This window comes from Perognathus longimembris, chromosome 4 (genome assembly GCF_023159225.1).
Source record: "Perognathus longimembris pacificus isolate PPM17 chromosome 4, ASM2315922v1, whole genome shotgun sequence".
In the NCBI taxonomy this organism is placed as follows: Eukaryota; Metazoa; Chordata; class Mammalia; order Rodentia; family Heteromyidae; genus Perognathus; species Perognathus longimembris.
In genome coordinates, this window is record NC_063164.1 from 85,644,890 (window position 1) to 85,658,830 (window position 13,941).

Genomic DNA, 13,941 nt, shown 5'->3' on the forward strand with positions numbered 1-13,941 from the left:
CCAGTAATTAATACACATGATGGATTCTTATTAAGCAGAAAGTTTAGTCATTCAAGAACAATGATTTCAGTATATTATAGGGATGAACTCTGTTAAAATGCAACAGGTGTTCCATAAACACTCACTGGTACCATCCATCATTTATTCTGCTCCAAAGGGAGGCATCTTACAATTTTCCTTTAATATTTTTAATGACATTTCAAAATTAAATATTGACAGTAATGTCTGTGTTTCAGTTTTCCTTCCCTGGGCCTTGGGCTCAATATTTCTTGATTGTGGAGCATACATTTATCAGTTTGGCCTCATGGAATTTGTAGACAGCATCTATGTGTATAGTGACAGAATGATTCTAGCTGGTTGGGAGAGGATGGGCATGGAACAAGGGTGGCTTGAAATGTACTGTTTGTAAACCCATTCCCCAGCTCCATTAGCAGAACCTGTAAAAACACAGAGCTTCCCAAAGGACAGCTCTGACATTCACAACTCATAGAGGCCTTTTGACTTGAGCAATGTTGGTCCTATACTTGTTATTTGGGTCTAGGTACTTAAAAAATCATTTTGCCTTCAACACTTGTTTCTGGTTAGAAAGTTAAAAAGCAAGGAACTAAACACTATGCCCTTGGATAGTAAAACAAATGTTCACTTTTTGCAGTGACCCTGGGAACAGACAAGGGATTCTTATAAATCACAAAGGACAATAAATAACTTCTCTCATGGAGGGAAAGAGACAGCTTGAGAAAAGAGACTTTGGAAAAAGACTTTCTCTGGACAGCAGTCTTGTGGTAAGTACTAAATATTCATTTACAACTCTATATGTTTTGGCTAGAAATGCATTATTCTTTGACTGTTATTTCCTGAACCCCATATTTTTTGAAACTTCTATTCCAGCTACCCTATTAGCAACACCCACCCCAGGATTCTGTTTCATTTATTTTTTTACATACTCAAAAGCCAGAACGTTATTGGAATGTTTGTACAGTGTCTTCATAGCTAAATGTCATAATCTGTCAATATTAAATATAATTACATTAATTCTAACTGAAATGGACTCTAAGCTATACAAAAACAGTCCTGTACCATTCAAGCCAAATGCCAACACTATATGCGTTTCCTCCATCACCCATGTGTCTTAACTCTAGGGTAAGATGAATAAGAAATCAATAAAGCTATAAATACCAAAGTGCCATGAAATTACAAGATCTTCTTAGTTGTCTATTGTTTCAGTTGTCCATGAATTTTCCTCCTAATAGTATAATGCCTGGGACTATCAGCTTAAACTTGATTAGGATTACTTTTAGGTTTGGGGGACTGTTTAGGCTAAAGAAATAATCAAGGTACTGAATGTTCAGGTTTGGCTACCTTTCCACAGGCTCCAGCTAACATGTGTAGGTCATGTCTTCTGTTCCATAATATCTAAGAGTAGAGCAAGAAATCAAATGCTCACCTACTAAAATAGAAACTTAACTTGGCTCTATCTTTTGTATGTTTTATAAGGATGCACTTTGTTCATTTGTGAACTCCCAACACCAGGTCTAAAGCACAGTATGTAACAAACATATATCCAATGAAATATTTGTCTAGTTATTCTTTACCTATATCCAGGTTTGTCATGTATATATTTCTTATGTACCCCCAAATAGTTGCTGCTTCTATCCATAAACTGTTCATTGGTGTAAATTTCTGAGAATTAAGGAAAAAATGCATTAAGCTTTTCTTGTGCCAAATCATTCTATAATTGCAGCAACCAACAGACTAGCTCGTGTGTGTGTGTGTGTGTGTGTGTGTGTGTGTGTGTGTGTTTACTGGAGATTGAATCCAGTGCCTCAAATATACTGTACAAATACATTTCCCATTTGAGCCATGCCCTCACACTTTCATTTTGTTTTTGAGACAGAATCGCATGCCCACTTTTGCCTGGGCTAACCTAGAACTTAAAATCCTCCTGTCTTACCCTCCTTTATAGATAGGATTACAGATGTGTACCACCACCCCTGGATAATTTTTGCAGTATTTTAGCTTGTCTTCTCTGTAGGTGAACTGTATCTCCTCGGTCTTGCATCTACGTGTAGAAGGTGGTACAAGTAAGGTGTACATATTTATATGTCCATTCCCTTTTCAACTTACTGAAGAACTTGAGATAAAAAGATAATTTATGAGCTTCTAATTTGCACAAAGAAACCTCTTCATACATATTAACATGCCAGCATGGTCTTTCTTGGGCATAGGCAGGGATAGAGACAGCCATATGGTATGATGTGAGCAGCTGAGTAAAAGATTCTTTACACTCAGAAAAATCATCTTTGTTAGTTGGTCCCCCAAACCACAGGTTTCAACTCATATGCAAATGACATATAAAGACACACATACTAAGCTATTGTTTTTCAGTAATTTATAGTAGAACCCATTAATGAAATAGTTTGGATCATTCCCAATTATCTACCAGATAAACAGAAGTTTGTTAAGAAGCATGTAGCACAGAGAGTTGGTAGAAAGACAAGGATGAGTCGAGAAGGCAGAAAAGAGGGTAAAAGAGTACCATGAAGGTACTCGGTACTTGCAAACCCAGAGAAAGTGAAAACTATCTCATTGAAACCTTCACCCACATTTCATTTTTGCAAGAGACAGCTTGAAGATGGGCCTAATCAAATCCTGCCACATTACTCATGCCAGCTGAAAAAATCCAAAGCCAGCTTGTTTTCCTGTTGGCAAGCAGGACTCTGTCCTGCTTTTACTCTGGGCTGACTCTATCTCTTGACTTTGAGACATTGAAAAATTCTGGGAAAATGAGAACTTGATTTTTGGTAGGATCTGAGCAATTGAGTCCTGCCAAATCTTATATCATACTTCGAGAGATTTTGCCCAAATGAAATTCCTTCCTTGTCTCTTGGAGGCAGATTAAGTGTCACCTTTGCCTGCCAGGTTGGTGCATCCTGAAAAAAGCATGCCCTTTTCCATGACTATGTGTAGGGGGCACTTCCCCACTGTTAAACATTAGACTTCTTTAGCCAAGTGACTCCAATTTCAATATTATGCTCTGTCCTTTATATACAATGTTGTTCCTGGATAATGACAGCAGGATGATGCTCCTTGAGAAAGTTCTCTGTGAGCAGAATGCATTGAAACCAAATAGAAGGAACTTGTCTGTGCCCATCAGGAAAATACTTAGCCTGAAATGAGATTAAACAGGACTACATTGGAAAGCACTTGAACACAAGGCATTGGTCTCTTTTCTGACTCCATACTGAGGCCAGATAGATTCCTAGGAACAAAACAGATAGGGATTGCTCTCGATAAAGACTGATGAAAAAGATGGGGAAAAATAGCCAAAAAAACTTGGGAATCATGTTACATGCTCTCGTTTTCAAGTCATATTTTACATATTTTAACACAATTTTATTGCTTTATCTATTTGGGAAAACCAGGGATTATACCTTGAAGGCAAGTTTCTACTACTTAAGACACACTCCCAGCCTTCCTTTTTTTCTTTTTTTTTTTTTTTTGATAGAGGCTCACTGTCTTCCTAGGATGATCTCAAACTTAGCTAGTATTTTATGCATGTTCCACCACACACAACTCTTATTACTGGAGTCATAGCATACTAACTAATGGATTATCTAATTCCTCACCTTGTAGATAGGATAGTTAAGGACCAGGAAGAGTAGCTGACTTTCCTAAATTCTTAGAAGTAGGATTACATAAAAGAATGGAATATATATTTTCACTGGTCACATCAGTTCTTTATTTCTTAAAAGTATTATCCCAGGAAGGAAAGATGTACTTTTGGGAGGCTTTCTAGAAGAATGAGAAACATATTAAAGGCTTAAGTCATGAAACTCCATCACAATAATCATGACCCCTATTTTTGAGAATTAGGAGGCCCAAGGGTAATTTCCACTTTTAGATTTTGCAGGAGAAAATTCCTCATAATGTACTCTAAGAATAAGTTCCTATTAACTTCATTACATTTTTTTATTTTACATAATCAAATCATGAAGTATTGAGTTGGAAATTATAGCTCCCTTGCAACAGCTTTTAAAATGTTAGGCTAAAGGAATCATAGAATAAAGAAACCTACGGGCTGAATATGGAAAAATGCTCCAATTGAAGGAACTGGATTTTTAGTCCTTAGTCAAAATGTTGCCCTCAGCACTTGTCATGGGGAGGGTTTGAGTGGTATGTGTTGGGCTGGGGGTGGGGGGAGACAGAACGCGCTCACACCTGTAATTCTGAAATACATTCTTTGATGTGGAAATCTTTATAAATGACTCCTTTTTAAGGAAAAAGTGACATGGTGACAGGTAAGTGAAACTAAAATGAAAAATAGGTTCTAATGTGGGGGTGAAGTCCGGAGAAAAGAGGCAAGTGCTGACATGTTTGCCTCCCTCAGCAGGACTGTGTCAAGTAGCTGTATATTCACAGCAAGTGCTACCATCTCTCTGATAACAAGAAAAAATCACATTGGAAATTGAGTCCTTTTCTTGACCCAGAGCTGCTCATCCCTCCCCAGGATGCTTTTGATAAAAAAAAAGTCAGTGTTTCATTTGTAAGACTTCTTCCCAGGCTGTATGTATAGCTGTTTGACACTTGTAGCTGTGGTAGCACACGAATTGTCTCTTTTTTACCAACCCGTATTTCAACTGCAAACATCCTCCTTTAATTTAAGGAAGAAACATTGTGTTTTTTTCTTTTAGGAAAGGATGAGAGTAACAGTTTCTCTGATGAATTCCCTCCTGGTACCCTTTTTGCTTCCTCCTTCACCAAAGGGACACAAAACTCTGACTACAATACATCCTCAGCTCTGACAGCTTTGAAAATTTGCTATAGGAAAGTGCTAGAGATTTTCCATTCTCCCTCCAGGTAGAAGCATTGTTCTTCTTTACCTGGCTCCACAGCCCTGCAGCTGCATCCCATAGACCTTGGTAAAAGGATCATTTACCTGGGCATGGCCAATGGGAAGAGGAAATCAGAGGTGGAGGAATTTTCCTGATTCCTCCTTGCCTCTTTATGGATTACAATAACTGCATTACTTAGTCTCAGGTTGCAACTTTGACTGTGTAACCCTGTCCCAGAGCTCTCTGTGTTCTTACCCCTTCTCTTTCTCCATGCCCCTCGTTCCTTCTGTGTATGATTGTGTCTTGGATGTTGGTAGCACATCTCTTGTTGACTTTCCATAGACCTTCCTAGAGCTAAGTGAATAGTTTCTCTATTAGAGTCCTCTCAATCAGAAGATCTGCATATGCCATCTCTTTCTGTAGTCCCCTGACAGATACAGTAAGGGTTTATAGTTCATCTGTGAGAGATACCTAATCCACAGGAAAAGCAAAATCACATGGAGGTAAGCAGTGAAGCACTGACTGAGGTGAGATTGTTCTAGGAGGATATACAGAAAAACATGGCATTGTAGTTAGATCATGTTTTAAAGTAATAGGATATAATATGCCCAGAAGACTAGGAGTGCAGAGAACAAATCCAACCAAGGACATGATGGACTTTGTTTTTTCTCCAAAAGAAATTTATTTCTCATATCTAATTTAAATCTCTCCTACCTAATCACCAATCACTTCCTTCCTGGTTAGTGACCAGACCTAGTTCCAATGAAGGCATCATAAAATTGTATCGATGAAGGTGCAGTAATAATTGCTTCAGTTTATTTTTTTAGGTGAGGTGAGCAGCAGCTACCACCCAATGCCACTATTGCAACAGGAAACAGTCATTGACAGTATCTGAACAAATGAGCATGGTCATGTTCCAATAAAACTTTGTTTTTAAGGACAAGCAGCAGCTGGGATCCTAAGGGCTATCTGCAAGTATAAGAGAATGTGACAGTTCAAAATCCAGGCCTGGCTTTCCTATGTACTCATTTTCTAGGAAGAGGATCACTGTCTTCCTAGGCCAATCTCAAACTTAGGTAGTATTTTATGCATGTTCCACCACACACAACTCTTATTACTTGAGTCATAGCATACTAACTAATGGGTTATCTAGCTCCTCACCTTGTAGCTAGGATAGTTAAGGGCGAGAAAGAGTTTAGGACTTTCCTAAATTCATAGAAGTAAGGATTACATAAAAGAATAGAATATATATTTTCACCGGTCATATCAGTTCTTTATCTTTCAGTGTGAACATTAAGCTACGGCTGGCTGAAGGATCAGGCAATAGGCTATTATACAAATGATATTCAACAAGGCAACAAGAAAATATTTTAGGAAATATTTCTAAGTATTTAGGGAATGTTGAAATAGAACATTTTCTAATTCACTGAGTCTCTTCAGAATGTGAAGTAAGATCTTGTTAGTGTTGACCAGTGCAGCCAAGAGACTATGATGATAGTCACATGATACTCAATGTTACATGCAAGTTCTAAGAAATCTGTTATTGCGCAAACATCATAGACAGTAATTACACAAGACTGGATAGTATAATCATTCCACAAAGCCCCTTGGTATAGTTTGGTGCCTTGGGTATTCCATATACATTTATCTGAATTAGGGAAGGGAAAGGGAACATCAAAATGGTGAACCAATGCAACAGCAATGCTTACAAGACAATATGTTATAAACTGTGCAACTTGGGAGGGGGTGGGGAGGAAGGAAGGTGGGAGAAAAATGAGGGAGGACATAAAAAGTTTGACAAGTAATGTACTCACTACCTTATGTATGTAACTGTAACCCCTCTGTATATCACCTTATCAATAAAATTATATCAACACAAAAAAAAGAAATGTGGCAAACATGAGATCTATGGGGCTACTGATATCATGCGAAGCATTCTGTCCTACAGTAAAATTTTGTATATAACTATTAAATATGGTTATTAGTTAAATATAGAAATTACAGTAAGCACATCCATAAACCAAACACAGTCATTATGATTATCAAGTATTATGTGCTATTCCTCTATATGACTGGAGTATGGTAGGTTAATTTATATGAGAATCACCATGAATGTGTGAGTCATCTTATATACTTTGGCATTAGAATGAGTAGGATGTCATTTGATGATAGAGATTTTTCAGCCCCACTTAATTTTTATGGGCTCGCCATCATATATGCGGTCCATAACTGATCAGAACCTTATTAAATATTATGTGTCTCTACTAAAAGTCCTATTTATTAGTGTTTCCATTTATTAGTGGATCTCGCTTAACTCTCACAGCTCTCCTTTTTTTAGACTCTGTCACTGGAGGGATGCCATATAATGCCAAACATCAGACTTCTCTAGCATGTTCCTAAATACTCAGATTGAAGCTCCTTTGACCACTTCTGCTGACAAAAGTACATAAAGTGTTGTTTATTTGGTGCCTCTGGTCTTTGGAAACATGCCACTTGTCCTTTGTTCTCTAATATGAAGATTGCTTTGAGATTTCCCAAATTTTCATCAAGTGAGAGAGTGGGTCAAAGAATGAGAACAAGCATTTTATTCCCCCAATTGTTTTATTCCCTACAGAACTACTTTATCAGAGGAGTGTCCAGTCTGGAGCCAGGTGTTAGAAGGTATGCTGAGGTCTGAAGGCCTGTCAGCAGTCAGGCTGATGACATCTAATTCAAAGCTACATTAGCAGGTAGCACTACATGTTAGGTGGCAAGTCATGCATTATACACTTCATGTTTTATATGGAAACTTGTTAAATACTTACAACAACCCTTTAAGGCATGAATTCTAATTATCATATTTTACAAATAAGAAATCTTTAATAAGTTAGACAACTTATTTAAGGCTATCAAACTGATTGAGTGTGGAGTCAATATTTCACTTTGAGCCTGGCTACTTTCAGACTACTTTGAGCAGGGCTCAAAGTTTAGAAGAAGAATACCCTTTTATGATGGAGACTTGGGACCCTTATGGTGACTCCCAACTTTAAAGAGTTCCAGGTACTCCAGTAAGGCTAGGGGTCTCTATGGGATATTGGCATTTCTGCCATAACTGTGCCCACTGAAGGAAAACATCAGGCTTGATTTTTCACAAAATTATTGCTCAAAGTGGTAGTGAAAGGGGAGAGTTGTAATGAATAGGGAATGTAGGTGTTAAAACTTAGGGCTAAACTTACCTTCTTTCTAATTTTATGATTTTATTTTTAATTAACAGGGACTTTGAAAAAACTCTCAAGTTTAGAGTAATACATGTTTTTATCTGAAACATTGTTATCTACAATTGAAGCCCTGAAGGAAATTGTGGCTGAGTGACAGAGCCTAGCACTGCATAGTGGTACCCATCATGCAGTAGGGTTTATAAGCTAGCTGATGTTGTTGTCAGCTGGCTACATGTTCTTCTGACTGGGCTATTGAAGGATGGAGGTAGGAAGAAATCTGACAGAATTTCCCTTGAGAAACTTTATTGAGGAAATGCCACTTGTCTGCCCACCACTTCAAATTGATCCTGTTGCCTGAAAGGGGAAGCTTCCTTCCTGTGGCTTATACTCACTCAAAATGACCATTCTCCCTTCCTTCTCTCCTCCCTTTCACTACTGATAATAAGGCAGCCTGACACCATAATCACTTCTTCTGAAATGACCATGAAGATATCCCTTTTTCCAATGTTCTGTATCACTGTATTTACCTGTTATCATATACAGAGTTTCTCAATCCTTGACACTATAGAGATTTGGGGCCCAGTCATTCTGTCCTCTACACATTGGATGCATCTTCCAGTTGTGACAACCAAGCTTGCCTCTGGTCACAACTAACTGTCCCCTGGAAAACCATCACCCCTGACAGAGCTACCTGGAAGTACTAGAGGACATGAGCTATGGTCAATCATATTCACATTCCTCTTCCTAAAGCCCAACACACAGAAAAGGTTCCATGAAATGCATAAGGAATTGGCTTAAAAGTCAGTAGCTACTAATGAGCTAAGTACCATCAGCGAGGAATTACAGATCTGGAATAAAGGAGGCCTCTCCCATAGGATAGGTACTCAGAGCTGTTGGGGAAAGTTGAGGAGGGAAGATAAGATTCCCAAGGATGATTCTACTATGTACCTACAGATTATTGTTTTAATAAGAGATGCCAAACCTGATATCCTTGGTTATCTTGATTTCCAAGAGAGATTCTGAGTGTTGATATCTTAAGTACCAAAATACTCAAGAAATGAGCAAGAAATTTGTTAAAAGGCCACATGATTTTTAATTTTCTGAGATATTTTGTATTAGACTGTATGTATGCATTTTTTGGGGGGAAGGAATCTTAGGTAGCATCAGATTTTAAAATATATCAGATTCTCAAAGAAGATAAAGGAGTATGGCTGACTGTGAGTGCTTCCCACCTGCCCACAGATCACTTCCCTTACCAGGGTCATTGGACAAGAAAAAGCCCTATGTCCTTATCACCTGTGCTCAGCTGGGGCAGTGAGTGTTGTCTGCCAGCCTCAGATGTGGTTCCATGTGTTCCTGGGCACTCTGGGATTTGTAAATCAAAAGAGGATACACTTTCAAAAGCCTTTTGAAATTACAATGTTATTGCATGAAGATGAAGAAATAATGCTTCTACAGAAAAAAAGGAAGTATTAGTGATCAGAGACATTTGCTTGGAATGTTCCATGTTTTCGTAGGGTCTTGAGAGCAGCTTGTCATTCTCCTGTTGTCTCACCATCTTTCAATAACACGAATGCTCAGATCACATGAGTTTCCATGGTAACTGAGTTTTCTGTCTCATCCTCTGGCAGGCTAGGATCATTTCCACAGCATACTCTCTAGTGCTTTGTCCATAACAACAGGTAGAGCATCCATCGATCTCCTTAGAAGCAACTGGGTATTCTTTCTGTGTTCCTGCTTTCCTTTCTAAAGTTTCTCATTCATCAGCATGGGAATTGTACATCTACTTGGTTTGAAGCTCTAATAAGTGCTAAGAAACACAAACCAAATTTTCTGCCTTACACAACTTAGAAAAGCCTATTTGGTTATACAGAAACAATAGTACTATTGTGATTTTACAGTAGTGCAAACAATGAAACTGATAGGAATTAGAAAGAAAAGGTTGCATTTCTGCCTATTGATCAGGGAGGGCTTACCCCTAAGGAAGTGGATGTTTTTAGGTCTTATTGGAACATTAGTCCAAATTTAATCTCTTAGTGTCCCTGATCTTCTCTGTAGGAAAAATATATATTTAAAAAGCCACAGTATTTTGAAGAAAAAAAATGAAGCATGATTCTACACCATGTGATTTATACTTGAAGAATTGCCAAAACTCTGAGCAAGTGCTACAATAATCCTCAATATTATCCTATCTTACCTTTGTCCCCTCCATATGCTAATTCTACATTCCCATTAGCATTCTCTTACCCATATTTCATGGTAGAAGGCATAGCCCACTGCACAGCTTAATCATTCTGATTTCCTTGTTTCTCCTTCAATTATCCATGTAAGCTATATATACGTTAGACTTATTTAAGCCATGTAGCTTATACTAATTTACCACTCTGTACAACAGTTCATTATCAGTTAATATTTATTAATATCCACAGGGTTCATGGACATGAATTAGGTAGCACTCTTCATTACTTTGTGTTGCATTGACTTTGCTGAGCTCAGCCAAGATTTATAACCTTTCTTCTAGTTTCTTTTTTTTCCCCCCATCCCTCATCTCCATCACAGTTTCAATTAATAATTCAGGAACAAATCCAGGAGCCATTGTATTAGAATGCTTCACTTAACACCAGATGCACTGATGCGGTTCAGTCCCTTTTGTTTACTAATTTTGCAAGTCTCTGCTTACACAAAATCTCATTTGTATGGGACGCTCTCTACAAGCCCAAACAGTGGTTTCTCCTGGTTTCCTTTACATTCCAGGCAATTTCAGATGTTTCCTCCTCATAAATTTCAGTTCTTAACTATATTTAATGGATCATAATTGTCCATTTCTGAAGATGCCTTTGAGGCCCAGTTCCGTCTGTCTTTCGGCACCTTTTCAGTTTTGAATTTTAAACAGTTGTCTTCAGCTTGGTAGATTTCCTAATGCAATTAATTCATTGACTGCTTCCTGCACATGGTTGTGTTGAGGGAAATAAAATCATTTGGTCTACTGAATTCTGGGATCCATCTGTTAGAGCCAGCAGATAAATAGAAGAAGCTGTTGTTAGAGGCCTTCCATCTTTGGAGATAGAGTAGCCTGGAGGTTTGGCAATGCTGAGAGCAACGTCTTGCAGGCACCAATCAGGTAGACAGGGATAAAGCTAGTGCTACTCTTCTTTCCTCCCTTTGTAGAAGTTGAGCTGAGCTTGTATCATGGGAGATACATGGGGGTTATTGGAAGTAGTCTGGAACAAATTTGGCAGATCCATTGAGGCTGAATATTTGGTCTAATTCCTACTTGGTGAGGCATAGCAAAGAGGATGTGAAGGAATAGAGAGCAGGCCAGGTCTTTACTGAATAGAATTTCTCATCATCTTAGGATGATCAGAATTATTTTCCTGGGCTGGGAATATGGCCTAGTGGCAAGAGCGCTTGCCTCGTATACATGAAGCCCTGGGTTTGATTCCCAGCACCACATATATAGAAAACGGCCAGAAGTGGTGCTGTGGCTCAAGTGGCAGAGTGGTATCCTTGAGCAAAAGGAAGCCAGGGACAGTGCTCAGTGTTCAAAGCCCAGGACTGGCCACAAAAAAAAAAAAAGAATTATTTTCTATGTTTTTTTTCTACAAAGACTGTGTATCAACAATATTGCTTCTTTATTGCCTGAATCAGTTGAGGTCCTGGAAGAAAACCAATGGAATTCTCAAGCCAGAAACAGAGGAGAATAATAGATAACCTTTATTAGCAGGTTAATAAAGGGGTTCTGTACAAAAAAGTGGTAGGATATAGGGAACCCAACAAAATAATAGTCCAGAAGTGGGGCTACAAGTGGGGAGACATGGCCACTAAGCCCAAAAATAACCATAACTGTAGGAGACAGTTACTTGGCAGGTAATGCCCTAGTAGGTGGAAGAATAAGACCAATAATGTCTTAAGCAGCAGAAAACTAATATGTCACAATCTGTTCCCATTCTCCTCCCATGATGGGATTCCTACAGGGGCCTCCAATGGCTAACAGCAGGTGAAACCTGAGCAGGGTGGAGAACTTTAACGTTTGGATTTGAAAGGGCCAACAGGATGTATATGCCACATTTATCTTATGAAAGAATGCATACCATCCTAGTCTCTCTCTTATCACACTTCTGTGCTAAGAAAATACTGACTTTGTTATTATACTACTACTACTATTATTATTGTTATTATTACTATTGGTTTGTGCTGGTCCTAGGACTTGAACTCAGAACCTGTGTGCTGTCCCCAAGCATTTTTGCTCATGGCTAGTGTTTTACCACTTGATCCATAGCCTCCACTTCCAGCTTTTTAGTGTAGTTAATTGAAGATAAGAATCTCATAGATTTTCCTGCCTGGGCTGCTTTGAACTATGATCTTCAAATCTCAGCCTCTTGAGTAGGATTACAGGTGTGAGCTTCTGGTACCAGGCCAATTTGTTTTTAATATACTATTTGAAGTAAATTTCTATGCATTGCTTTTAGTCTATTCACTTGGATTTGTAAATGTGACTTGCACACTATGATGCATATCTTCAAAACATAACTTCCATATAACCAGTAGCATGGTCTTTTCTTCTTCAAGAGTCCTAACAAAAATGCATGATGAAGAGTCATATGTATGTCATGTGATGCTGGCATCCAAGGAGGATAATCTAATAAGGATGGTCCTTTGAGTAGAATTCTCAATCCTTACACTGAACTTGAGCCCTTTAGTAGATGTGGCTTTCACTTAACCTCCAAAACTCTCAGAATCTGAGTCCCAAGCTATAGACTTACCATGAGAGCTAATTGAAATAAAGAGCTAAGGATTATTTTAAGACTATACAACTTTATAAAAATAGAAAGTACTGAAAATACTATGTGATGCAACTTCTACCTGTTAAACTTCAGCTTATCCAAAATATGAGCTACAACAACAGGATTAGGAAGAAAGAAATATTGAGTTTACAGTGTGCATTTTAAATGATGTAGTGAATTCCCTATAATGTGTTGGAAATACAGAATGGCTAGAGAATTAAGCTGTATTAGATATAAACCCAACCCTGCCCTGTACTGCTTGTGTGGGCTTGGGCAATTTACCTACCTTCTCCCTACCTATGTGTTCTTATATCAATAAGCACAGATGACCATCTCTCACTCAAACAGCTGTTGGGAGAATTAAAGCAAAGAACTCAAAGCCATAGAGCCATAGCACAATGTTTTCTATAGCCTTGTCTATACTTTAAACATACCAAACCAGCTGATATAGACACTCAAGATGTCAGTTCTCTTTGCTTGCATATGGAAGGAAGCATTAAGAAAAGACATTTAAAAACTATTTGGCTTACATACATACATAAATGATGTTTACCAACAGAATAGCATACACATAGTGCTAGAAATGTTCACACAGGTATTTACTACAGGTTCCACTCAGATCAGACCTTGGATTTCTTTTTTCGCAATCCAATTCCTCACTAGTTCCCTATTAATGAACTTCTTATATGGTACATTATATTTTTTTCTTTTGGAAGTTTTGGCCTTCTGCTCTTACCCCTGAAACCTGGCCAATGTCTATTTATAACAGGTAATTTTAGTCCAAAGGTTTCCAGAAGTGCCCAAGTAAATGTACAATGACTCCCTGTGCACAAGGTCCTGCTGGGTCTTTCTGCCCCTGACCTACAGAATCGGGCTAGAGAACTGGGCTGTGGGGCCCTTCTTTGTCTCATGATTTCAATTGCTTTGAGCCTTGCCAACTTGGAGCAGTGGGAGATGAGTATTGAGGAAGGGACTGGGAAACTTTTCCCATCTTACTCCCTCCCTTTAGGTCGAAGGGGGAGGAAGACTTGGAGGGGTTGAAGTGGAAAAAAGTTTTTCCACTATATAAAGAGAAGTAAAGAGGAAATAGGGTCCCAGTGGCCTCTTGCCAGGCCTCAGGAATGCATC

The 13,941-nt window shown here is 38.5% G+C and overlaps 1 protein-coding gene across 2 annotated transcripts in view; it reads left to right on the plus strand.

Annotated features, from left to right (window-relative positions):
- Nckap5 (NCK associated protein 5) overlaps positions 1–13,941 on the plus strand; it is a 786,161-nt gene that overhangs the window by 42,836 nt on the left and 729,384 nt on the right. For both annotated transcript variants that reach the window (XM_048345601.1, XM_048345602.1), the window contains exon 2: positions 653–782. In XM_048345601.1, the coding sequence (XP_048201558.1) occupies positions 714–782 (69 nt within the window). In that variant the 5' untranslated portion in view covers positions 653–713. The remainder of the gene's footprint in view (positions 1–652; positions 783–13,941) is intronic.